Source organism: Diceros bicornis, chromosome 5, assembly GCF_020826845.1.
Source record: "Diceros bicornis minor isolate mBicDic1 chromosome 5, mDicBic1.mat.cur, whole genome shotgun sequence".
NCBI lineage: Eukaryota > Metazoa > Chordata > Mammalia > Perissodactyla > Rhinocerotidae > Diceros > Diceros bicornis.
In genome coordinates this window covers 42,051,509-42,078,098 of record NC_080744.1, presented here as the reverse complement: position 1 = coordinate 42,078,098, position 26,590 = coordinate 42,051,509, and the positions used below count along the sequence as shown (strand labels likewise).

Genomic DNA, 26,590 nt, shown 5'->3' with positions numbered 1-26,590 from the left:
AAAAAGGAAAAAATTTATTTACAGCTCACCCTGGGAGACTCCCAGGTGCAGGAGGGACATCTGAGACCGTCCGCCTTCCCCTCGGTGGCGGTAGCGCAGTGCCTTCCCGCAGCTCCCCCGGCCCACGCCCGGCGGGCACTGCTTCCCGGCCTGAGGGGGACCGAGGCGGGGTAGGAGACCAAGGTTGACTCCTCTTCACAGATTAGTACTGATTGTTAAATCCGAGGTCTCGAATTGCTTATGCAGTGGGTTTTTGAGGACAAGAGGCGAGCTCCCTTTCGCCTGGCTACCGTAGTGCTCGACGCTTTGGTCCAAGAAGATGCGAAGAGCTCTAGGCCGAGCGTAGTGCAGACTCACCACGGCCCCTCCGAGGAGGAGGCACAGGATGCCTGCGGCGGCGTGGATGGAAGGAAAGGGGGCGGTCAGGGCTCCGGGACAGAACCCGGCCTGCCCCCCTCCATCTATTGGAGGCTACCCATCACATGTGCTCCCCCGAGACACACATACACGCACCTCAGAAAGACCTCTAATCAGGATTACACGATACACGGGTTCGCGTGCTAACTGGTGCAAGATCCGAACCCCTCCCCTCATCTGTAAAATGGGCATAACTGTGCCTGCCTCTACGAACTACTGAGAGGGGCAAATCAGATGATATGCGTGAACTCATTTTGTAAACTGGAAAGCGCACGCCGGTATAAAGCCCGTCCCCACCCCCAGCCGTCCGGAGCCGTCTCCTCAGTCCTCACCGGTGGCCAGCGTGATCCAAAAGGCGGCACCGTAGTGAGTAGTGAGCGCCGAGGAGCCGAGGTGGAGCGGGCAGAGCGGCACAGTGGAGATGGTGGCGAAGGCGAAGACAGAGAAGAGCTCGAAGGCGCCGGTGATCAGGAGACCCAGGCCTCCATAGAGCGGGACCGGCATGGAGAGCAGCGCGTTGGAGATGATCCAGAGGCAGAACGCCATCCTGCGGGGGGAGGGACCAGCTGCGCTGGGAGCCGGATTCTCTCAGCCCGCCTGGGTTCCCACAGCCGTGCTGCTTCTATGTCGCTACCCCAGAACAAAAGCTCGGGGATGGGGTGGCGGAGGCGCAGAGGAACCCCCAAGGGGATAGCCGGGTCCCAGCGGCTGCTAGGTCTTTACGGATTCCGACGGTCTGTGCGGACCTCGTAACCTTCTGACCTGCGAAGCAGTAATTCTCACCTCGCCTCTAACTGCAGCTCGTATCCTCCAGCTCATAGCCTCCTCACACACACACACGCACACACATGCTGCCTCCCCCAGCGCTCACCACAGCATGGCCTTGGCGTAGTGTCCCGCCAGGCGGTACTGGCGGTGGAGCCCGCAGGGGCTGCTCGGGGTGAACTTCTCGGCCAAGTAGAGAACCGGATCCGGCAACCCCTTTTCCAGTGCCTCCGCGTACTTCGCGGCATAGTTCTCGCCGAAACGCCAGGTGAAAAACTCGTTGTAGTCGATGGTCTCGTTCAGCTGCTGCACTGGGGTGCCTGCGGAGGGCGGCGGGGTCATGGGGCTGCGCACAGCCCCGACCAGGCAACTAAATGGATTCAGACAGAAAGTGGGGGTGCGAGAGAAATGGGTTTCACGGTGGCTGGGGAAAACATAAACCCATGAGGACCAAAAGCTATTTGAGCCTGTGAGATCTAAGAGATCCTCCCGCTGCCCCCGCCACACTCCCCCAACCATGGGGTCTGCCAACCCCAGAAGTTCACTTCGCCCCAGTCCCCTCACCTGTGAGTGTAATATTAACTCCATCCAGGCCCACATGCAAACCGATGTGCGCTTGCACGCGCGCTGTGCTGAAGGCCTTGTAGGATGTGTTGGTGCTCACCCTACCCACCGACCACGCTGCGCTGAAGTGCAGGGCTGTGGGGAGAGGCAACGGTGGGCGGTGGTGGTCAGGGAGAGGACTGGGGAGATAGAATTGGGAGACTGGGGCACTGTACAGAGAGATGAAGGGGCTAGGGGTCCAATGTGGTATATATGGTAAGGGCGGAAGAGTGGGCACTAGAAAGAGCTGGAGAATGGGAAGAGGGAGGAGGAAACTAAGCCCAGTTCTCCATTTTCCCAGGTGCCCTCTGCCCACCTCCTTCCTCACCCCAGGTCCGCTCCCCATCAGCTGCACCACACACTCACCCACAGTTTCTGCGCCTATGAACAGACTGAGAAGAACTCTCACCAACCAGAACCAGCGCTGCAGGAACAGGCACCTGGGTCACGCCTGGGTACTGCCCAACCAGAGTCCCCAAGACCTCCCTTGACCCCATGCCACCCAGATCTTTAGTGCCCCTGGAACTGCCCCCTCTTGCCCCACACCTTTTTCCCAGGTACATTCTTGACCTTTTGAGGCTGAAGTCAGGCTTGTTTTTCCTGCAAGTCCTTCTGAGCCACTGGCGTTTCCAATGTTTTTCTGGCCATGCGCTTCCTCCACCCCAGCCCCATTTCCCAGTCTACCCTGCAACCAGACTGTTTTTGCCTGGTGCCCTCCCACCACCTTAACTCCCTCAACTATCTGGCTTCTGGTCCAGGTCCCACCTACTGCTCGGGTCACCGCTGTGGTGAGGCTCAGTGAGTCCAGAAGTACTAGGCAGGCAGGGGTCACCTCCCCCAGGAGAGAGAGGCCCCAGGCTCTGGTATCCAAGTAGAAGAGGTGGGAACACAGCCTAGGTGCACCAGTTACCCAGGAAACCGACACAGATCAAGACTCAGGGTGGCTAGGTCCTCTTACATTTGAAAAACAGACAACTTATGTTCTAGGAGAGAAGGGACTCTAAGGACAAGTACCCAGTCTGCTACAACTTTGAATCCTGTGCCAGAGTCTCTGAGTCCTTAGGATGGAAGCACCCATACACATGTGTCTCAACCCGATGCATAGGTGAAACACAGCAGTCTGAACTCCTGGTTTCTGTTCTCTTGGTCTGAAGGTCATCACCCAGAAGGCAGGATGGGAGTGGAGCTGCTGTCTGGGGAGAGGCCGGAGGCCCCCACAACACATGAAGACCAGAATCGGCCCCAGGCTTAGTGGGCTGGGCACTCACTCTCTGCAGCATCCTCCTGAATGATCCAGCTGGGGTCAGTCTCTAGGATGTCTTTATGGGACCTCTCCCTGTCCTTGGGAAGGGTTTGCTTGCTGCCAGACTTCTGGGTCTGCTCCACCTATGCTCATCTGGTTCACTGCTTCAGTTTGACTATTCATGGGGGCCCCTGCTGCAGTCTTACCTGTCCTGGGTCCTCCAGAGACAAGCTGCCCAGACGCCCTCCACCCCCAGACCTGAGCTCCTAGCACCCCCTTACCGAGTGGCCACGAATCCCAGGCAAGATGAGCAGGAAGCTGGCGGCCAAGGCCAAGAACACCAGAATGACGATGAGCAGCGGGACACTGAAGCCGGCAGCATGCCGGGGCTGGGGATAGAAAGGCAGCACGCCATTCCACAGAGTCATGCTGCAACACGGCTGAGCGCTGCGCGCGGGTGGGCTGGCAAGGGGGAGAGCTGAGTCTGCTCAAGCAGGGAGAGCGCGTCCCTGGCGTCCAAGGCCGGGATGCACTTCTCTTTACCCCGCCCCCTGCGTGCGAGGACAGGACTCGATGGGCTGGTCAAGTCTAAGGCCCTCGGCTCGCCCCTGAGAGGCTCGCCCCTGCGAAGCGCAGCGGCTGGCTGCCCTCAAGTGCCCTGGGTTGGCCTGGGCGGAGTCGGATAGGCGGGAGAGTAGAATTATTTCTCACTGGTTGTAGCCAGTTACTTTCGCAGTCCGCGAGTTCGCTCTGCGTGTGGACCCCTTTTATAGCAGAGTAGACAGCGTGCCCAGCGGATGTCGGGGCTTGGCAGCCGGGTCCTAACGGGAAGAGATCTTGCAAATGAGGGGCGGAGGTCGCTATGCAAATGAAGGAGCCCCGCCTCCACAGCAAGGAGGCGAGCCCCGGGTCCAGACGCTCACACCCGGCGCTGGTCTGGCCTAAGTGGACACCGCGCAGCTGGCCTCAAAGGACCCAGAGAGGAGGGTGAGAGTGTAGCCGGGGAGACTGAGGATTCCAAGAGGAAAAAAGACTTCTGACCCCGACGGAGGCCCTAAACCAGAGGTTGTACCGGAGCTTGGGGCCTGATCTTCCCATCCCTCGTGTCCATGCACAGGCATTCATTGCGGACTCTGAGGGGCTGCAGGTCTCCAGCTCCCAGTTCACTAGCCCCTTCCCTTCCCTGTCTCCTCTAGGAGAAGCAGTCCCTGGGGGTTTTGGTGGTGGGGATTCGAGGCTTTGGGCGGGCCCTGGGAGACTGGAGGTAACGTCCTGCCCCAGACTGACACGCCCCGGAGGACTTATGCCCTGTGGGTTCCTGTAGTCGGCGTTAGTTCTTCAATAGGGTGGAAAGTGGGGACTAGCGTCAGTGCCTACAGGGCTGCCAGGTGTCCTAAAAAGAGTGGCGTGCGGGTGCGGGTCCTGGATGATGCTTCTGAAAGCTTCACGCCAGAAGTGGAAACAGCCGGAGCCTCCTGCCCCAGTGCCGGCTGTAGGCGTGGAGGACGCCAGCTCCGTGTCCCTCACATATCCCCTCCCACCCCCCAGGCCGCAGGGTCAACATGATCCTCGCGAGGCCAGAGGCACTGGCCTCTGTGCTCCTGGGAGCTCTGCTGACTGCATCCCTGGAACCAGCAGGTAGGTATCAGGCACTCCTAGCTTCGAGATGTCACCCAGTACCCCTGGGATTGCGGGAAGGGAGAGGGGCAAGTAAGCGCCTCCCAGAGGCTGTAGGATCAGGTCAGATCACTGCGCGGCTCTTCCGGATTGGAAACTTCCGATGCCGCGCAGGTATCGCCACTTGGGTCGGGTTGGGGGCGCTCGGCGAGCCGGAGAAGCAAGGGCCGAGGCTATCCGGTCCCCGAGGGTGTCGCAGGAAGGCTAGCGCTGAGGAGACGACTCGCTGACCCACAGGTAGCCAGAATGCACCCTCACTGCCCTGGGAAGTGCAGCGCTATGACGGCTGGTTCAACAACCTGAGGCATCACCAGCGTGGCTCTGCAGGTGCGTCCTGTGGCCCCGGGGGGAGAGGGTGGCTAGTGGAGGACAGGGGCACGGGGAGACCAGGCGCGGAGACACGGAGAGAGCGCGCCGCCAGCCGCCCGGCCGCCTGCGCAGCCAGCTCCTATGCACTCCTGGGGCCAGGAGGCCCCGGGGAGAATGGGTCTCCTCAGTGAGGGTGGGGGGTTTGAGGGAGGAGTAGGGCAAGGTCTGTGGACTTACTGGGAACAGAGTGCTCTCACGGACCCTCGCTCCCTGCTTCCCGCAGGCTACCGTCTGCAGCGCCTCGTACCAGCCAATTACGCGGACGGCGTGTATCAGGCTCTGGAGGAGCCGCTGCTGCCCAACCCACGCCGACTCAGCGACGCCGCCACTCGCGGCAGAGCCGGGCTGCCATCCCTCCGCAACCGCACCGTGCTGGGGGTCTTCTTTGGTGAGGGCAAAGTGGGAAAACGCTGGGACTGACCTGGCGCTTAGCTCAGCGCCTGAGAGGGGCCCTGAGGCCCCTCTGCAAGTCCACAGGAGACCATTGGAGACTCCCAGCCACCTCCTCTCCCCACCAAGCAGCACTTCGAGCCTTTCTTCATCTCGGAGAGATTTGGGGGTATCGATTCAGGGATTTTAGCTCCCCTAATCTTTCATTTACCTCTTACTCCAAACCCAGGAGTGCCACTGGACCCCCATTATAGTTCTTAGGAGCTCAGTCCCCTGCCACGGCTCTCCTCCCAATTATAACCTCTTTCCCTCCAAGAGGGAGAGGGAGGCAGGATCTGTTAGAAAACGGGGGACTGGCTTGGGGGAACCCTTTTATTAATTATTTTATTTTGGTTCTCACAATAACGTTATGACGTGGGCGAGGAGGGTAGTATATCATCATTTTTCAAAATAGGAAAAACCGCAGAGCTGGTGTCGGAGTTTGACACGAAAATCTGCCTTTTGGCTCTTGAGAAATTTGGAGTCCTCCCTGGCCGTGGGGAGTGACGATTTTAACCAGCTTGCACCCCGCTGCCTGCAGGCTACCACGTGCTCTCCGACCTGGTGAGTGTGGAGAGACCCGGCTGCCCCGCCGAGTTCCTCAACATCCACATCCCGCCCGGAGACCCCGTGTTCGACCCCGACCGGAGCGGGGACGTGGTGCTGCCCTTCCAGAGGAGCCGCTGGGACCCCAAGACCGGACTGAGCCCCAACAACCCCCGGGACCTGGTGAGACGAGGCAGGAGGCGGGGCGGGGCGCTGCGCTCGGGACCTGGCAGGGCCGGGTGGGGAGAGGCTCCCACCCCCACACCCACCTACACACGCCTGGCCCTGGCCCTCCCTTACCCGCCTCAGCTGCCCGACCCCGGCTTACCCTCCCCGTGTCCCCGCAGACCAACGAGGTGACAGGCTGGCTGGACGGCAGCGCCATCTATGGCTCCTCTCACTCCTGGAGCGACGAGCTGCGGAGCTTCTCCGGGGGGCAGCTGGCGTCGGGACCCGACCCCCGCCTTCCCCCGGGACTCGCAGGAGCCCCTGCTCATGTGGACGGCGCCCGACCCCGCCACCGGACAGCGCGGGCCCCAGGGGCTGTACGGTGAGGCCGCGGGGCCGGGCAGGGGCGCGGCGCGGGAGGAGCGGGCAGGGCGCGCCCAGGGCTCGTTGGAGGGCTGGCTGGGGGTCTGCGGGGTTGGGCTCCCCTTGGTCACACCGCCGCGCATCTCCTCCCGTGCGTCCCCGCGTCGCATACAGCTTTCGGGGCGGAGCGAGGGAACCGCGACCCCTTCCTGCAGGCGCTGGGCCTGCTCTGGTTCCGCTACCACAACCTGTGCGCGCAGAGGCTGGCCCGCCAGCACCCGAGCTGGGGGGACGAGGAGCTGTTCCAGCACGCGCGCAAGAGGGTCATCGCCACCTACCAGGTCAGCCCCTCCCCCACGTCCTGGTCCAGGGAGACTCCGCTCCCTCGCAGAGCCTTCCGTCCTTGGACAACTGCCACCCAGAAACGTCCTTCTCCAGCAGGACACCCCTCCCTAGAAAGCTAACGTCTAGGAATAGGCCCTGAAAAGGATCAGGACGCAAAGCGCTACTTATACACCAGATTTTGCTTGTGATTATTATTTAGCTGCCCCCCTGCCCCAATCCCCTGTTCCTTGTGGGGGACAGGCCTTCTCACCTCTCCTGTTTGATTGGCCTCCCTCACGACTGCCGCTGCCTGGTCCTCATCTCTCGCTTAAGCCTTCCTTGGGCTCAGATTCCTCCCAGCCCGGCAGCTCCAGCGCTGGCCTCCCCTTTCCCCTCTCTCTGACCCTCAGAACATCGCCCTGTATGAGTGGCTGCCCAGCTTCCTGGGGAAAACACCCCCAGAATATACAGGTGAGAGCGTTGGGGCACACCTGGGCTGAGGGGGGAGGGTCAGGAACTATAGGGGAAAGAAGACAGGTGGGTGCTTGTGATGGGAGCACATGGAGGTACGAAGCCGATATCTCTCATTATCCCCTTGGGCAGGGTACCGCCCTTTCCTGGACCCCAGCATCTCTCCCGAGTTCCTGGCGGCCTCAGAGCAGTTCTTCTCCACCATGGTGCCCCCTGGTGTCTACATGAGGTAAGGTAGGGGCTGGTCCATAGGAGAGGCACAGCACTCGCAGAGGTGATGAATCACCTACCTTGGGGACCTGGGGCCTTTTATACACCTCCACAGTTTCATGGGGGACAGGAAGCAGAATTTGGGGCCCTGAAACAGGACCCTGGGATAGAAGGTTCAGTCTTAGAGAAATCTCCGCAGCTCCTCCTAATGGCTGAACTTCAGTTGCTGAGAACAGGATTTGTCTAGTAGCTGGGTCACCCTCTTCCCTCCTTCCCCTCCCACCCTGTGCGGACTAAGAGCAACCTCTACCTTCAGTCCTCACACATTGCCAAATCCCTACTCTGTTCAAGGAGGTTCAGTCCTGGTGCTTAGTCCCTCACCCCACTCAACCCCATCTCAGAGGGATTCAGAACCCTGAATTCCCTTACCACATCCTTGATTATCCATTTCAGAAATGCCAGCTGTCATTTCCAGAGGATCCTGAACAAGGGTTTTGGCAGTTCCCCAGCTCTGAGGGTCTGCAATAGCTACTGGATTCGGGAGGTCAGCCTGGGGTCAGCATCAGGGGGAGGTGGGTTAAGGTCAGTCTTGTCACATAGGCTGGGAAAAGCAACAATTCCAGTTCTCCGGTGGTGCTGCTCCAGGGTATTGGGAGATGAAGGGTGGAGTGATCAGAAAATTACCTGGGGACTCAAGAGAGTCTAGGACTGGCCAAGGGCCCTTTGTCCTGAGGTGCTGCGCTGGTCCAGAGTGAGGGGGACTAGGCTTTGGGGAGAGGCCCAAGAGCCTACCTGAGTGTGTTGTTTACTTCCAGAACCCCAATCTGAACAGTGCCCAGGCAGTGAATCAGCTGCTGCTGGGAATGGCCTCCCAGATTTCGGAGCTGGAGGACAGGATAGTGGTTGAAGATCTGAGGGGTGAGCTCTGGAATCAGAGGGGATGGGGGCCTTGAGGCTGGGGGGCCTGGGGACCCTGCTGGGTTAATCAACAGGCAGACCTAGGGTACCTACAATGCAGGAACACAGATACAGACACTGCAAAGAACTATTAGAAGACAATGAGCTTTGAACTTTTTTGTTCTCAATTTACAGTCTAGTGTTGTTTTTATTCTAAATTACCTGTATCTGAGTATGTGGGAGGAGGGGTAGCACCCGATCTCTTGGTGTTTAGTTCTCTTAAGGTTTTCATCCAGCCCTGTCTTGAAGTTAAGGAGATAAAGGACAGGAATCTACTGCTTGATGACTAGAACAGTCTTGAGCCTCAGGGAAAGAGTCTTGCCAGAAAAATTGCCTCTGATCACCCAGGGTGACACTGACCCCACACCAAGGCAAGGTCAACATGGGCACATGTGGGAGTGCTGGGGGCGACGGGGGTAGTGCCAACAGCCCAATTCAAGGGGCTGAACCTATAGCCTGGTTGTCTTTTCTCCTTAGATTACTGGCCTGGACCTGGCAAGTTCTCCCGCACAGACTACGTGGCCAGCAGCATCCAACGTGGCCGAGATATGGGGTTGCCCAGCTATAGTCAAGCCCTGCTGGCCTTGGGACTGGAGACCCCGAAGAACTGGAGTGACCTCAACCCCAAAGTGGACCCCCAGGTCAGGAACAGTAATGATAATAATAGCAGCTAATGCTTTCCTGTGATGATACTGTTCCAGTCCTTTACATATGTAACTCATTTAATCAGCATCAGGAACATTATAGGGTAGATACTATCATTTTTCCCAGTTTACTGATGACATAGTTGGTAAGTCATAGAGGCAGGATTTAAATTTAGCCATCTGACTCAGAGTATGTTCCTCACTATTACATTGTACCATTCCAGTAGGGTGGCTCCTGGGTTGGGTGCCACTGTCCTATTCCTGCAGGGTCCTTCCCCATGAGTTAAGTGACCTGAAGCTGCTTATCATTGGAGCCAGGCAGTCTGGGTAGCAATGGTCACAGGATATGGTACTTAGCAGTGGTCTCACCATGGGCACACACTGCTCCTCCCACCAGACTTGCCACCAACTGAGAGAGGCTGCCTAGGAAGAGGAGACCCCCTCCTGGCTTGGTCTGAGTAGCAAGCCAGACAGCTGATGGGGTTCTGTGTTCGAGGGATGGGGCAACAGTGGCTGCCCTTCCCAACACACACACACATACACACACACACACGTGCGCACACACTCTTCACCTCCTTTGGTGTCCCAGGTGCTGGAGGCCACAGCTGCTTTGTACAACCAGGACCTGTCCCGGCTGGAGCTGCTCCCTGGGGGACTCCTGGAGAGCCACGGAGACCCTGGGCCCCTCTTCAGTGCCATTGTTCTCGACCAGTTTTTGCGGCTGCGGGATGGTGACCGCTACTGGTTTGAGAACACCAGGAATGGGTAAGGCCTGCCGCCACCTCAGACTCTGCCTCAGCCTAGGCCCCAGACCCTCTGCCTGTGAACAGCCTCCAAGGGCTCTTGGTTCCCAGCTGGCCTACCACTCCCTCTAGGTTTCTTTCCTCATTTGAGTCCCTGGGCCTGAGGTTGCTGGAGGCCTGAATCCCCTTCCCATCCCAACAATTCCTGGCTTTCTCCAAGTTAGGCTGTTCTCCAAGGAGGAAATTGCAGAAATCAGAAACATCACTCTGCAGGATGTGCTGGTGGCTGTCACCAACATGGACCCCAGTGCCCTGCAGTCCAATGTGTTTATCTGGCATCCAGGTAGGGGGCCTGGGAGAACACAAGCGATGGTGACCAGAGAAAGGACCAAGGTTGGGGTGATCACTTGGTGCTGTCCAGAGAGCCTGGTGCCAGGCAGCCCCTACTGTGTTGGGCTGGGAGGCTTGCGTTAGGCCACCTCCCCCAGAAAGGACTGAACTAGTTTGCAGGCTGCACCCTGTGGTCAAGCTGGAGTGGGTGCTGAGAGATGGGATATGGAAGGGGACTTTTTGAGGGGAACAAATTCCAGGGAGGTGGGCCTGTGAGGGAGGAAGGTATCTGGTCCTTTATAGGAGAAAGGGGAAGGATGCCTAGCCAAGGAGTGGGATCCTCAGGCTTTGAGGCCTTCTGTGCCCTCTCCCTCAGGCGCACCCTGCCCTCAGCCCCGGCAGCTCACAACCGAAGGCTTGCCCCACTGTATGCCCCTGACCGTGTCTGACTACTTCAAAGGCAGTGGTCCTGGTTTTGGCATCACAATCGTGGCTATCTGCTGTTTTCCGCTAGGTGGGCCCTTCATCCCCTCGCCCATCTCTCTTCTCCTATCTCTCCCCCACCCTGCCCCCAAAGCCTGTCCCTTCCCCTCATTACCTGCTGGCCTGTAGGGCTAGTTCCTTGGTACAGTTGAGGTTGGGCTCCGGGGGCCTCAGGAAGGGAGGGGCAGCAGCCAAAGCCCAGTGAAGCTGCAGGCAAGGGGCTCCCCTCCCCACTGGCTCATTCTGATGCCCTTCAGTGAGTCTGCTTATTGCTGGAGTGGTGGCCCATTTCCGGGGCCGAGAGCGTAGGAAGCTACAAAGGAGAGGCAAAGAGAGTATGAAGAAGGAAGCAGCTAAAGATGGAGTGTCAGGTGAGATGGGACTGAGGGGAGGGAGGGAGGGAGGGGGCAGTTGGGGGGCCTGGGAGAAAGAGCCAGGTTATAGATGTAGGGGACAGCCAGGCTTTGGGGTGCCTGCTCAGACTGGTAGAGTGGAACTGGCCTGAGGGCAGGGGTTTAGGTGTCTCTGCTGAACTGCTCTGCCCAATTGTCCCTTCCCCAGCAATGGAGTGGCCAGGCCCTAGGGAGACGAGCTATCCCATCACCATCCAGCTGCTCCCAGACAGGTGTCTGCAGGTCCTGGACAGGCGTCTCTCTGTGCTCCGCACTGTCCAGCTGCGGCCTCTGCAGCAGGTCAACCTCATCCTGTCCAGCAACCACGGACGCCGCACCCTGCTGCTCAAGATCCCCAAGGAGTATGACCTGGTACGGCCCATCCCGCCTCCCTAGCCTGGGCTGCCCTCACGCATCTCCTCTCTCATAGCAAGTCCTCTCAGGCCACCCTCTCCACAGCCACGGGGGAGAGGCTCTCCTTTCAGAGGTCCCCAGACTCAACCTGACCCTCCCTCTGACCCCCTTGGGCCACTCACCTGGCCCCAGCCTGGATGGATGGGAGCTGCTTTTCTCTCCTTCCCCCAACCCAAGGTCCTTTGAGGGGAGGCTGAACCAGCAGCTCAAGCTCCGAGCATTGGCACAGGCTTCCTCCCACCCAGGTGCTGCTGTTCAACTCCGAGGAGGAGCGGGGCACCTTTGTGCAGCAACTGCAGGGCTTTTGTGTGCGCTGGACTCTGGGCCTCGACGTGGCTGAGATGGGTGAGAATGAGCTGTTCAGGAAGGCTGTGACCAAGCAGCAGCGGGGCCGCATCCTGGAGGTCTTCTTCAGACACCTTTTTGCCCAGGTGCCATGGCTGTGCCTTTTGGAGATGGAAACCTACCCAGGGGTGGGAGGGAACCAAGCCAGACATGGAGTGAACTAAGCTTCCATTCTATGGGCTGGAGACAGACAGCCTTGGCTGAATCCTGGCTTTGTCACTCACTAGTTGTGTGACCTTAGGGAAGTCACATCACCTCTGCTCTGTATCTCAGTTTCCTCATCTATAAAATAGTGATTAAAATAGGATCCATCCCCTTGGATTGTTGTGAGGATTCAGTGAGATAGTCTACATCAGTGGTTCTCCAAGTGTGGCCCCTGGACCATCAGCGGTACCCTCACCTGGGAATTCATTAGAAATGCAAATCCCCAGCCCCCACTCCCAGACCCGTGAATCAGGAACTCTCCAGGGGATTCTGATACACTGTAAAGTTCGAAAAACACTGTTCTATGTACAGTGTTTAGCTCAAGCGCTTGGTACATTGTAGGCATTTAACAAATGGTAGTCACATGTATATGACTTTTTAAGTCTTTGCACAATGGGCAGAGACCAAATCAGGCACATGGCAGCCTTGTCTGAACTGACAAGAGAACATATCCCTAGCCTCTTCCTGCCTGTCCACTATGTCTGTGACATCTTCTGTCCCAGTATAGGCTCTTTCACTTTGCATTCCCAAGGTTTGCCGCTCCCTGCTTCCATCCCTTTCCCCCTCTAGACCCAGCACCATTTCTACTGTATAAAGCTCCTGGTTCTTGGGTCCAGGGAGAAAATGGGCCGGCTGCTAGAAATTCCAGTCACCCCCTCTATCGGAGAGCAGAGGCCCAAGTCAGAAGTATATCTCAGGACCAGGAGCAGCCACCAGGGCTCACCCTTTCTGAGTTGGTCTTTGAGAAGATGTGAGGGGTCGCTGAACTCTTCCAGCCCAGGCATCACCTCTCTTTTTCCCTCCCTCTGCTGCTGCCTGAGTGCAGGTCCTGGACATCGACCAGGCGGACGCAGGGACCCTGCCCCTGGACTCCTCACAGAAGGTGCGGGAGGCCCTGATGTGCGAGCTGAGCAGGGCCGAATTTGCCGAGTCCCTGGGCCTCAAGCCCCAGGACATGTTTGTGGAGTCCATGTTCTCTCTGGCTGACAAAGACGGCAATGGCTACCTGTCCTTCCGGGAGTTCCTGGACATCCTGGTGGTCTTCATGAAAGGTAGGGGGATGGTGGGCCATCCCAGGAGCTAGAGGTCTTTCAGCAGAGAGGTGACCTGGATCCCCCTTTCTCTTCCCAGGCTCCCCAGAGGACAAGTCCCGCCTGATGTTCACCATGTATGACCTTGATGGGAATGGCTTCCTCTCCAAGGATGAGTTCTTCACTATGATGCGGTATGGAGTGGGCCCTTACAGTCCTGAGACTTCCTGATGTTTTAAACAGGAAAACAAGTCGAGTCAGAGGAAGGTAGGCGAGGAGGCTATGTGGCCATCTGCACTGAGAGGTGTCCTAGATACTGCATCCTAGACTCGCAGAGCATCCAGCTTCAAAAGTTTCTCTGGCCAGGCCCCTGCCTCTAGGAAGGTCTATATCTGCACTGTCAACTCCAGCCAGAAAATTCTCCCCAGTTGAAAAAAAACAGCTAACACCAATATGACCAATAACAAAAGTCCACTAACCCGTTTTGGATACCCTTGGATCTTAGTAAACGCTTCCACAGCATACCTAACCCTGTGCTTTACACAGTACATAATGGATGGATGGAGGATGGCTGACCTTGGTCACCCTTCCAATATTAATCACCACAATAGGCAGGAGGAGAAACACAGAGAATTCTTCTAGATTTCAACCTGTCTCTCCTCCTGCTTCCTAAGCCATTTCTGGTTGTGGTGTGCTGGTAAAGACCAGTTTTTAGCTCACAGACTTCTTATTCCTGAAGACACTGCTCCAGTAACACAGTCCCCTTCAGCTCCACAAAGACAGGGTTCATATCTCTCTTTGTTTCCCACTGAATCCACCTCCTCTGCACTGTGATTGGCACATAGCAGGCATTCAGTACATAGTTAACTGAATGGGATGAAATAAGTGAGCAAACAAATAAATACAATGCATAAAACAACCCAGATCCTTTTAACTTTTCTACCCCTTTAATTCTGCATTGCATGATTTCGCCTTCCCCTTAACTACCACATCCCTCTCACAGTCCAGATACCACAACTGGACCTGGGCTTCTCAAAGGGCCAGGGTGAAGCTGATTGCAGTGCATACCTCGCTGGGTGTGCCTTTGCAGGCCCAGGCCTGGGCGGGGCTCTAGGGAATCTAGGAGAGGGTCCCTGCCCCCAAGGGCTGAGCTCCCACCTTCTCGTCCTGTACTCAGTGTGGATCTTACTCAGTCTCAGTGGCACGATGTGTTTTTTTAATGTGATGGCAGTGCTTGCTGTGTCACGCACACGAAGGTCTTTTTCTGTTGGACTCATACAAACTGGCATGGTTTGTTTTTGTCCCAAAGCACAACCTAAGAGTACGACCGCTGCAGCTGCCCCTCTGGGTGCTATCAGATCGAGTGTGGAGAAACTCCTGCCCATATCCCAGGGGTGTTGTCACAAGGAAGCAGCAGCCGTTGCACTGCCTCCTTCCTCCTCTCCCCGGCTGTCTGTGCCCCGCGACAGGGCCATGGCACACCTGACACATCCCTGCACTAAGTGGACATTCATCCCAGCTGTAGAGGCCCCCCTGTTTGAGGGCTGCTTTCTCTAATTGGTCAAGGTCACTTTCAATTTTGTTCTGCTTTTCGAGCCTGTGGCCACCCCACTCAGCTTAGTGTCAGCTGCAGGCTGGATGAACACTTTCTCAATACCATTTCCCAGGTCACTGGTAACCACATTAGATAATCTGGGGCTCGCTTCACCCTGCACCTGCCTGAACCTGACCGTGCCAGTGACAGGCTGCTCTCTCTCTGGTCCTCCCCCAGGTCCTTCATCGAGATCTCCAACAACTGCCTGTCCAAGGCCCAGCTGGCTGAGGTGGTGGAGTCCATGTTCCGGGAATCGGGCTTCCAGGACAAGGAGGAGCTGACATGGGAGGACTTCCACTTCATGCTGCGGGACCATGACAGCGAGCTCCGCCGTACACAGCTCTGCATCAAAGGTAGAGGTGGAGGTGTGTATGTGAGGAATGGTCAGAGTCAGGGAGGGGCATGTCTTCAAAATGAGAGTTCCTGGTGGATAGGACCCAGGTCTTATTTCTCTCTTAGTCCCTGGTGCCTGGTACAGAGCCAGGCACGTGTAATCAAGGGCATCACATACAGCCGTGCAATGTGTGCACCGCACAAAGATACCCAGTGAGGGGCCGAGGGGCAGGCTGAAATCCAGCCTACATGCTGCTCATCAAGTCATGCTCATGGGTCTGGGATGTGTCTGGCCAGAGGAAGAGGCACTATTCTCTACACAAAGGATCTGCAAGGTTGCATCTGCCCAGAGGGGGTCCCTTTTCCTGGTTGCACTGAGTTGCCACATTGACTAGCAGTGGCTGCCCCGTGGACCGTGGGTGCTCAGGGTGGGCAGTGTGGGTAACAAGACTGGAGCGAGTCACTGGCAAGTACCAGCAGCCTTTCTGGAGGAGTGGAAGTGGGGGAAAGGTCGGACAGTCTCCCACCCCACCCTACCGCCCTCGTGGGGAAGCCTGTCCAGTCTCTTGTTCTTCACTCCAGGTGTTGGAGACATCTTTAAACCAAACATCAGCAGTCGAGTGTCATTCATCGCTAAGACTCCTGGGGAACGGTGAGCAGAAATGGGGCATTGGGGGGTCCCCTCGGCCAGGCCCCCTGCAGAGAAATGAAGGAAGTAGGGCTGGCTGAGTCAGCCCCTGGGCCCAGAGATTTGCCCTCTGAAAGTAGCTCTTAGTGCATGGTTGGTCCTAGCTCAAATTCCAGTTGCCTCACATGCCCCTTGCTACTCCAGAGCCTGCTCCTTCAGGATAGAATCATTCTACAAAATGGATGAGCAGAGCATATTCATTTATTCTGCCTTGCCTTTCTTCTGCCTGCTTTTCTCTGACCAGTTTTATGGGCAGGTTCTGTGGACAGGGATAATCCCAGGATCCACTTCTGCCCCTTCAGGCTCTGACCTGGCAGTTCTCCTGGCTGCAAAGATAGGGAGAGAACAAGCCCCAATTTCTTTTTCTCAGCTCCTGCCCCCAGGGAGGGGGGCTTCCTGCCTCGGAAGCCCCAGAGCCGGGAGGCCCTGGACTGAAGAAGAGGTTTGGCAAAAAGTGAGTGTTTCCCAGATTGCTGGGCACAAGGAGACATGGGGAGAAGTCTCATGGTCTCTGGGCCCTGCCCACACTGCCTTGACACAGAAGGGACCATCCTGAGTCTAATTCCATTGGTTCCTGACCTGATTGGCGGGCTATGGAGTCGAATGACTCTTCAACGTCTGCACCCTAATCTTCAGGCAAGGGTCCTGGCACCCAGATGCAACACCAAGACGGCAGTAGGAGGTCTCCTGGCTCTTGCCTGCTTTGGGCACAGCAGTGAGGCCTGTGCAGGGAACAGGAAGAGGGAAGGGCAGAACAGATGGAGATTAAGAGGTGGAGTAGTGGGGAGACAGAAGAGTGGGTGGATGGAGCAAATACAGATGAGGGGTAAAGGTTTGAGTGAATGGGAGTCTGCCCCCAAAATGCTTTTTCTTTCATCTGTTGTAGCCCATCCTGACCCCTGCCAGGTCACCAAGTCTTTCTCGTGGGGTGGCATTTAGGGGAGGCCAGGGTGCCCCGATCTTACGGCCACTCTGCCTCCCATTGCTGCAGGGCAGTGGTGCCCCCTCCCCGGCTGTACACGGAGGCACTGCAGGAGAAGATGCAGCGGGGCTTCCTGGCCCAGAAGCTGCAGCAGTACAAGCGCTTCGTGGAGAACTACCTGCGGCACATCATGTGCGCCACAATCTTCTCAGCCATCTGTGTCGGCCTGTTTGCAGAGCGTTCTTACTGTAAGAGTTCCAGGTTGCAGGTAGTGAGAAGGGGGAAGTGCAGAGCCTTCTGGTGGCTCTTCCCACTGCTCAGTGTCTGGATGGGGGAGCCCAGGTGTTCTGACTCAGGCCCAGGCCCCCGGCCTCCGTGCCATGCTGATCCACCCCCAACTCTGTCCCCAGACTACGCCTTTGCCTCGCCACCCACAGAAATTGCAGAGACCACCCTTGTGGGTATCATCCTGTCACGGGGCACAGCCGCCAGCATCTCCTTCATGTACTCCTACATCCTGCTCACCATGTGCCGCAACCTCATCACCTTCCTGCGGGAGACCTTCCTCAACCGCTACGTGCCCTTTGACGCCGCCGTGGACTTCCATCGCTGGATCGCCATGGCTGCTGTTGTCCTGGCCAGTACGTGGCTCCCAGGCATCCTCCCCATTGCTGCATCCCTCGGGTCTAGCTAGGAGAGCTCTGGGAGACAGTGAGGAGACTGGAGCTCCTTATCCTTCCATCTCTCCTCCCTGAGCCCCCAGGGTTGGAAGTGGAGTCAGCCCTGGGTGGCATCTCTAACAGGGTCTGTCTCTTGCAGTTTTGCACAGTGCTGGCCACGCGGTCAATATCTACATCTTCTCAGTCAGTCCCCTCAGTCTACTGGCCTGCGTCTTCCCCCACGTCTTTGTGAATGATGGGTCAGTTCTGGGGAGGGTCCCCCTTGGGACACCTGTGGCAGGCCTAAGGGTATAAAAGAAATGAAATAGATGGCCCTAGGTACTCTACTCTCTCACTGAGTGAGAGTGAGAAGCTAGCCCCCTTGGGGAAGCTGAGAGGTGACTTTCTTGACCTCAGAGAGGAAGCTGGCCATGACTAGCCAGGAAAGGAGTTTGGGGGATGAAGTTGGAGACTTTTTCCCACATGTGCCTGACACACAGCTTGCCATCTCAGCCTACCAGCCATTCACTGGGCAAACATTTATGGAGCATGTCTTATGTGTCCATCCAGGAGCCAGAGAGTAGAGATGCCAAGATACATGCAATCATTTAGCAAATACTTAATGGGCGTTGAGTGCATGCCTGACATTGTTTGAGCCTAGGGATAGGGCAGTGAGCCAAACACACAGCCCTGCCCTCATGGAGCCTACAGAGTATGAACCAAGAACTCAAGAAAGCAAAGGTCAGCCACAGTAGGAGAGTTCAGGATAACACAGGAGGGAGAATTGCTGAGAGAGCAGAGGCTTGAACTACAGGAGGCTGGGTGCCATGTTCCTTGGAAGGATTCCTGGCCATCTGGCTGGAGGCCCAGTAACCTTAGTATGCAGGGCCAGCAGGAACAGCCACATTGTGACAGTGGTGGAGCCCCTCCTGCCCAGCCTGAGGCTCCATGTGCCTTTGCCCCACAGGTCCAAGGTTCCCCAGAAGTTCTACTGGTGGTTCTTCCAGACAGTCCCAGGTAGGGAGTGGGGCTGTATGTGAGGTCTGGGGGTTCTGCTTGAGGACTTCTGCTTTTGTCTTCATCTTCCCATGAATACGCACTTGTCTATAGTGGTTATAGGTCCCTTTCTAGCCTCCAGAACAAGCCCCAGCTGCAGCTCCTTCAGGCAAGCTGCTCTGGGGACCAGGGAGGGATGAGGGAGGTCAGGGAAGCAGAGCAGAATGGGGGGAATGCTCTGTTGTATTCTCAGCCCAGGCCGAGGTCCTTAGACTACTCTCTGACCCTCGCCTCTGCCCCCAGGCATGTCAGGGGTGCTCCTGCTCCTGGTCCTGGCCATCATGTACGTCTTTGCCTCCCACCACTTCCGGCGCCACAGCTTCCGGGGCTTCTGGCTGACCCACCACCTCTACGTTGTGCTCTATGTGCTGGTGAGGGACTTCTCTGGGCAGGGCCAGGCCATGGAGCAGGGATGAACACTCATGGTAGGGGGAGGTAGCAGGCTTAATTGGACCCACTGAGACCCTGAGATCTGAGACCCCAGTCTCTGAAGCCTGTGCCATCCCCATCTACCCAGCCCAGGCCCAGGGCCCAGGCAGGAAGTGTCTGTGCAAGGGAGGTGCAGGAAGGGGGACTGGCTGGGCCTAAGCTATACTAACTGGCCATGTGTCTAGCTTGTCATCCACGGCAGCTTCGCCCTGATCCAGTTGCCCACTTTCTACATATACTTCCTGGTCCCGGCACTAATCTATGTGGGGGACAAGCTGGTGAGCCTGAGCCGGAAGAAGGTGGAGATCAGCGTGGTGAAGGCGGAGCTGCTGCCGTCAGGTATCAGGCCCGGCCTGACCCCAGGTGGGGAGCACCAGAAGTCAACTCATGGGATGTGGGGAGACAGCTCCCCAGGCCTCTTGACCTCCATCTTGACTCCTGATAGCCTCTCAGGGATCCCTGCAGCTTTCCTGATGCAAATGCAGCCCTAGGCAGGGCTGTGCCCAGCCCCCAGGAGGACTTGCAGACAGTGAGAAGTGACTATGAGAAGAGGCAGCTGAAAGTGCCTACAGAGGGGTTTAAGGACAAGAAAGACCCCCACGTGTGTGGCCTGGGTGCAGGGCAGGGAACCACGTATCCCTCTCCCATCCCTTCTCTCAGAATAACCCCCCTTCAGAGACAGGCAGATGGCCCAGATTGCGAGGGTCTGTTGTTGAGAGTCAGTGTTGGCCAAAGTGGGGATTTGCATCACTGTAGAGGGTGGCAGAAGATGATCTTAGGTGTCATGGGACCGTCTAACCTCCAGGACTCACATGGTAAGAAGATTAACCTCATTTTAACTTTATTTCAATCACGATTACTAAAGGACAGTCTCAGCGTGGTCTTCGTATGCCTTTTGTACTCTCCAGTACTTATGAAGCCCCTTTTTCAATAAAGAGAGAACAGGCCTGAAGCTTAGCTGTGGTCGGGCAACAAACAGTATCCAGCTAAAATTTGATAAGATGTGACGCCTTCTATTTAGAGCACATAATGATGGTTTTCCACCTACGTTAGTGAGCTAAGATTTCCTGTCAAGGTAAATCAAATTGAAAAAGTAAGTCAATTTAAAGAAAAAAATTAGATAAATGATAGTATAGTAGGTGTGCAGATATGGCCCATCACAAAGGCAACCCTCAAACAGTGGAGGTGTCGTAAACGCTAAGATGGTCCCTGGGGAACCCAAGGTCCCCTGGCCTGGTAGGCTGGTATCCAGGACAGTGGTATTGGGCCTGGGCTTTTCATGGGAAGAAGGAGTAGAGAAGAGGAAACGGCTAGAACAGGGGAGCAGAGAAGCCAAGCTCTTGGTTTACCCAGAAAACAGAGAAGGCGGCCCCGGGAGCCCCACTTGCTCAGGCAATGTGACCCCTCCCTGTGCCTCAGGTGTGTGGAGAGGACAGGGTACCTGCCAGTCTTTAGGTGCCAAGAGCAAGCCTTCTGACCCCTGCCCCTCCCTGCCCATGACCCCCAGGAGTGACCCACCTGCAGTTCCAGCGGCCCCAAGGCTTTGAGTACAAGTCAGGACAGTGGGTGCGGATCGCCTGCCTGGCTCTGGGGACCAACGAGTACCACCCCTTCACTCTGACTTCCGCGCCGCATGAGGACACGCTCAGCCTGCACATCCGGGCAGTAGGGCCCTGGACCACTCGCCTCAGGGAGATCTACTCATCCCCGAAGGGCGACGGCTACACCATATACCCGAAGGTGCCCAACACTGGGAACCACTTTTGGGCCTCTGGCATTGGCAGAGGGTTTCCATCCTCCCCCACCCTGAGACTAGAAGCTCCAGCCACCCCAAGGCCAGGCTGGGAGAGGGCTGGGGTACCTCAGAAGAGCCTAGGATGCTTCCGTATCCTTCTTCTTCCTGTCCCCCCAGCCCCATTTCTAGCCTCAGAGCTGGGGCAGGGCTAGGCTCATCTCATTTCCCCCTTCTGTTGGCAGCTGTACCTCGATGGACCATTTGGAGAGGGCCACCAAGAGTGGCATAAGTTTGAGGTGTCAGTGCTGGTGGGAGGGGGAATTGGGGTCACCCCCTTTGCCTCCATCCTCAAAGACCTGGTCTTCAAATCATCTTTGGGCAGCCAAATGCTCTGTAAAAAGGTGAGTGTCCCTCTCTTATTCTTTGAAAAGATGGGGACAGATGGCCTGATTGTGCCCTCACATCATAGCAGAGTAGCAAGAGAAAAAGGCCCTGGCTCCTAAGCACTGGGTCTGCCCAGGCCCTTCATACCCAGTTGTCCAGATGCTCAACATTTGAGGGAGGGTAGGAGGTGTGGGCAGAAGGCCTCTGCTGGGATCTGTTGGTTAGACCCCTTGATCAGACTTGTGGGTCCTGCCAGAGGTTTAGTGTCTGTGGGTGGTCTAGGGCTTCCCAGCCTCTCAGGTGAAGGCATCTGGGGTGGAGGAACCTTGAGCTGAGCTGAGTTCTGAGCTCCAGCCATGTGTCCCCAGATCTACTTCATCTGGGTGACACGGACCCAGCGGCAGTTTGAGTGGCTGGCTGACATCATCCGGGAGGTGGAGGAGAATGACTGCCAGGGCCTGGTGTCCGTGCACATCTACATCACCCAGCTGGCCGAGAAGTTCGACCTCAGGACCACCATGCTGGTACGTCAGGGCCGGCCAGGCAGGGTGGGTGGGCCACTATCTGGACTAGGAGCTGACCCTGTCTCTGCCTGACTGTGACCTTCCTCCTCCACTCCCTCCCCCAGTACATCTGTGAGCGGCACTTCCAGAAGGTGCTGAACCGGAGTCTGTTCACGGGCCTGCGCTCCATCACCCACTTTGGCCGCCCCCCCTTTGAGCCCTTCTTCAACTCCCTGCAGGAGGTCCACCCACAGGTCAGTATCACCCCCACCCATCCTGGGACTCTGGTCTTCCCCTGCCAGGACACCCTGGCCCTCAAGCACCCTGCAGTTCTATCCTGAGTGGAGAATCCCCCACCCCCAGCCCCAGAATGGGATCAAGTGTTAGAGGAAGGCTTCAAGCCCCTTCGACCCCGCCCCCTGCTCAAGCCTCCTCCCCAGGGCCTGGGGTCAATGCCCTGGTCATTCCAGCCAGGCTTGAGAAGCAGCTTCCTCCTGGAGAATGAGCATCTTGAGCCTACAGGTCGCTCCTTCTCTCTGCAACCACTCCTCCCGCACACTTGACAGGTCCGGAAGATTGGGGTGTTCAGCTGCGGCCCTCCAGGGATGACCAAGAATGTAGAGAAGGCCTGTCAACTTGTCAACAGGCAGGACCAGGCCCACTTTGTGCACCACTATGAGAACTTCTGAGCCCGCCCTCCCTGGTTTCTGCTTCTCCTCTGTTGACTAGCCCTGCTGGCAGTTTCTCTGTCAGAATCCACCTGAGGCCTCAGCTGGAGAGCTGGAAGAGCCTCTCCCTCACTGCTCCATCTGTCCCACACTCTGAGAAGGTAGAGAAGACCCCTCCAGCTCAAGCAACAGCAGGTTGTGACAGACAAAGTGAGGAGGGTACAGTCCTTGCCTGTGACAACTGTGGAGGTGAAGAGATACAATAGCGTTTGGCTCCGATGGGTCCCCATCTCTCTGTTTGACTTCCACAAAATCGATGTACTTCTTTGGTATTTTCTTGGCCCAGGTATTTTGGGGAGGATGGGGTGAGGCTACCTGATGTGAAGAGAGGGCTCAGAGTGAGAATCTCCTCAGAGCCCAGCTCAGAAGCTGTGATGCTTAGAAGCTGGACAGCCCAACTGCCTCAACTCAGTCTCCAAGGTCTTTTCCCTCCACCTCCAGCCCCCACCACTTCCTGCTCCTAGAGAGTCAGGAACCCTGAGGAGTAACAGGGGAACAAAGATGCCTCCCCAGCCATGACGTTCCTCATGTTGGCCAGCAATACTCACTGTCCTGACCTCTTGGCAGGCCCCTCTGTGAGCCCGCTGGAGCAGCCCCTGGGCTCTGGGACTAAGAGTCCAGCCTCTCTGCCAGAGATCCAAAATTCCCTCTTAATTCTCCACTTCCATAGAACTTGGGTAACCAGCTGGCCTGGTTTGCCCAGGACTCTCCTGGTTTTAGTAGTGGAAGTCTCTTGTCCTAGGAAACCCCTCAGTCCCAGGGCAAACCAGAGCAGTTGGTCACCTTACACAGGAGCCAACCTGGGACATCACCTCCATACTTGACTCTAAGACCCTTCATTTTCCTTCTTCAATTGGCTCTTTCCTAAAAAGCTGAGCTTTAAATTCTTTTAAATTTAGGTATAATTTGCATCCAGCAAAATGTATAAATCTTAAAGTTACCATGTACCCCTGTTACCACTACCCAAATCAAGATACAGAACATTTCCATCACCCCAGAAACTTGCCTTGTCAGTCTCCCACCAACCCCTAGAAGCAATCACTGATTGGTTTCTGTCATTCCAGATTAGTTTTGATCATAATGAATCACACTTTTGAGACTGGCTTCTTTCACTCAGCACAATACCTTCGTGATTCATCCATGTTATATGTATCGGTAGTTTGTTCCTTTCCATTGCTGAGTAGTACTCTATTGTAGAGATGTACCACACTTTGTTTCTCCATTCTTCTGTTGATCGGCATTCAAATTGTTCCTAGTTTTTGGTAATTATGAATAAAGCTGCTCTGAATATTCTTGTACCTGTCATTCGGTGGACATAATGCATTCATTCCTCTTGAGTATATATCTAGGTGTGGAATTGCTGGGTCATAGAGTTCTCTAGCCAGTAGCTCCTGTGGCAGGAAGAGTTTCAGGCCATCTCAGCATCCCTGCCCCAGGCTTCTCCCCTCTTTGACAGGCAAAATGCCTTTGGTTCCTAACCCTCTGTACTGACGGAATCTCTCTGATAGAGCTGGAACAGTACTGGATCAGGAGCCAAGAGACCTGGATTCTAGTGCCAACTTTACCCCTAAGTAGCCATAGAGGAAAATCTCTTAACCCCTCTGAGCCTGTTTCCTCATGTATTAAAGTGTTTGTCTGGGTATTAGGAAGTCAGATAGTGATACCTGCCCAGAAAGTTGTACTGACAAGAAAATATATGAGAATATATTGCACAATTGCAATGTGTGATGATTATTAATCCATCTGTTTGTTAACAGCATCATGCCTATGGGCCTCCAGCCCTCCTGCCCCCCACCAGGTGCACTACCAGTTGTTAATCCTAAACGCCAGCCCTTAAGTCTCAGTCTTAGCTTTGTTCCCAAATCTGGCCCCTCATTGCCTTCTTTATTCCTTTCTAAAGACCGCTCAAAATATTTGTCTGTCCCATCCTAATTCACCTCTCCTTGCTACGCTAGAGAATGTTGTTAATATGGTTGTCATGATTATCCGTAACAGTCTCTACTCAGCCCTTCCCTCCCTGCCATGCTAGGGCCTGAGTAAGCGTCTCTGAAGACTCCATGATCACCCTTGCCCAGACCCCAGACGATACCAAATGCATGTCCAGCTGGATCTGCCATCATGATCTTCAGTAGCCTCAGGTGGCACTCGGGCTGCCTGGCTTCAGTCCAAACCCTACACCCCAGCCAGGCTGTAGACATCAGCCCTAGGCATGTATTCATGTGACCTGGCTGCTCTGTCTAACTTTACCCAGATTCCCAGAAAGCCATCTGTTGCTGGGATAAAAGTCAAGGACTTGCAGAGAGGAGAGAAGTGTCTTCATTGTGGACTTCTGCCAGAATCCTTGACTGGCCCTTCTTGGGGCTTTATGACCAACTCTCCTTGGGAAGTGGATTGGAAGGTGGGATTAGGCAGCCATCAGGAAATGTGTGTTTGGGTTGAGAAAATGAGGTCATCGACTGCACAAGTGGGTATAGGGGAGAGGTTAGACTCTGGAAAACATGTAAATAAGGGAGTCAACAGAAACGTCTCAGAGAAAAAGGACTGGGGAAGGATGACGCAGAGGAACTTCATGGAAACTTTTATATTGACAGTGTAAAAGAAAGCAAACCTTCTCTACCTCAGGTCACAGATATTGGACTCAGTCCCTGGGACAAAGCCCAACCCAAGCCCTGCCTCGGAGCGAAGGATGAGGATGAGGATGAGAATGGAACAGGGATGGAGAAGGAATCAAGTGGCGTCAGATGGAGATGGGATTGGGGATGGAGATGAGGACGAGGATGAGACTGGATGGAAGGGCTTCAGGGTCAGAAGGGAAAGGAGTGGATGAGAAAGGGGAGGTGCTGAGGCTGAGCTCTTTAGGAGAGAAATGAAGGATAGCTCTTTGCCTCTTTTTCCAACTTTCCAGCCCCAGCTTCTGCCCCAACTGAGAGGAGAGAAAGTTGACAAGATGTAGCATAACAGTTACGAGTAAGGGCTCTTGAGTCAAATTGGGTTTGAGTCCCAGCTGGGTGACCTTGAGCAAACAAAGGAAACTCTCAGTGCCTTAGTTTGCTCCTCCATGAAATGGGGATAACATGAGTATCTGCTTCATAGAGTTTGGGAAGATTCAATGATATGATTCAATTCAATTCAGTAAATATGTGCTGAGAGTCTATTATGTCCCAGGAACAGGAACTTACACATCAGTGGAAGCAAAAAGACAAGAAACAAAAAAGAAGAAAAAGATAATCTCAGATCATGACAAAAAGCTTTGAAGACAATGAAACTGAATAATATGGTAGCAAGTGACTATGGAGAATCCTTTGGACAAGATGAATAAAGGAAGGCCCCTGAGAAGGTGACTGTAAGATTATAACCACTAAGGCACCAGGGCTTGGAGTGGGCCCAGCACTATTGCACATGTTGTAGGTGGATTCACTCAGTCCCTAGGACAATCCAAGAGGTAGGGACTACCCTCATTCTCCCCATTGTACAGACAAGGAAGCTGAAGCACAAAGAGGCTTAAACAACTCTCCCAAAGTTGCCCAGAATGTAAGTGAGAGGACTAAATTTGAGCCCAGAAAGTTTCAACCAGAGACCATGCCCTTAACTACCACTTTATCTTGCCTCTCAAAAGCAGGTTACCAGTGTTCAGGCAAACATAATGTATGGAGAGCCTTTCACTGCGTCTGGCACCTAGCAATATTGTTATTATTACTACTATTATTAACTGCAGTTGAGCCTCCAGAAGGCAGAGCGCCATATTCTGAGGAGTTTGGAGTGTTTGGGGCTTGAGTAATGTTAAGTGCCTTGTTCCTAGTCCAGGCCTATCCTGTGCTGCCCTCCCCTCCTCTCATCTCCCCGGGGAAGGGGGAGGAGGAGGCCTGCTCTACCCACTCTAGGGACACCAAGCCCCTAGATCATCTAGAAGTCAGCCCATCCTGGCCTCGCCTGGAATGGAACTTTAGGAAGCAAGCTGAGCCTCCTGGCCCAGTCCCCAGGAAGCCGTAAGGATCCTGGGAATCTCTCAAGCTGACTTCACTGGAATCCTGTGCTCCCTGGAGAGTGACCTCAGATGACCTGTGACACAAAGGCATTCCCTTTTCTGAAAGTGAGAGGCTGGTGGTGAGAGTCTAGGAGAGGCTGCTGGAAATGCACTGGCTGCTGGAATCAGGACCTGGCTTCTGTTTCCAGCCCTACTACTAAAACCACTATGTGATCTTAGGGAAGTCACCTGAGTTCTCTGGGTCTCAATTTCCTCACCATGAAAATGAAGGGACTAAGCTGACACCCCTTCCAGACCCAAAATTTCACTGTTCTCTGCTGCACTCACTGTCCCAGATGAACGGAAATCCTATATTAGGAGAACAGCTTCCTTGGCCTCTCCTCCAAGGTTCAATTGGCTGGAGGAAGGGAACTAACCTGTAAGGTTTGTGTGTGTTAGATCCTATA

The 26,590-nt window shown here is 55.5% G+C and overlaps 2 protein-coding genes across 2 annotated transcripts; one reads left to right on the top strand and one right to left on the bottom strand.

The window, feature by feature from the left end:
* Window positions 1–27: 27 nt before the first annotated feature.
* On the bottom strand, window positions 28–6,499 carry DUOXA2 (dual oxidase maturation factor 2). The gene is made up of 7 exons (XM_058541499.1): window positions 6,378–6,499; window positions 3,310–3,849; window positions 2,152–2,209; window positions 1,747–1,881; window positions 1,289–1,502; window positions 750–964; window positions 28–389 (listed from the first exon to the last, which is right to left on the bottom strand). The coding sequence occupies exons 2-7, from the start codon at window positions 3,454–3,456 to the stop codon at window positions 196–198; spliced, it is 963 nt and encodes a 320-aa protein (XP_058397482.1). The 5' UTR covers window positions 3,457–3,849; window positions 6,378–6,499; the 3' UTR covers window positions 28–195.
* DUOX2 (dual oxidase 2) lies at window positions 3,770–23,457 on the top strand. Its single transcript, XM_058541492.1, is given in 35 exon segments — window positions 3,770–4,093; window positions 4,577–4,670; window positions 4,947–5,032; window positions 5,298–5,462; window positions 6,045–6,232; window positions 6,397–6,507; window positions 6,509–6,599; window positions 6,755–6,921; window positions 7,315–7,375; window positions 7,508–7,604; window positions 8,039–8,129; window positions 8,401–8,503; window positions 9,020–9,183; window positions 9,776–9,951; window positions 10,154–10,272; window positions 10,636–10,773; window positions 11,000–11,113; window positions 11,304–11,506; window positions 11,794–11,979; window positions 12,924–13,149; window positions 13,229–13,322; window positions 14,900–15,075; window positions 15,638–15,707; window positions 16,114–16,197; window positions 16,735–16,913; window positions 17,076–17,306; window positions 17,485–17,584; window positions 18,292–18,341; window positions 18,624–18,751; window positions 18,995–19,148; window positions 20,317–20,549; window positions 20,787–20,945; window positions 21,297–21,452; window positions 21,557–21,685; window positions 21,998–23,457. Coding segments are annotated over 34 exon segments (4,632 nt in total). The 5' UTR covers window positions 3,770–4,093; window positions 4,577–4,590; the 3' UTR covers window positions 22,121–23,457.
* Window positions 23,458–26,590: the final 3,133 nt, after the last annotated feature.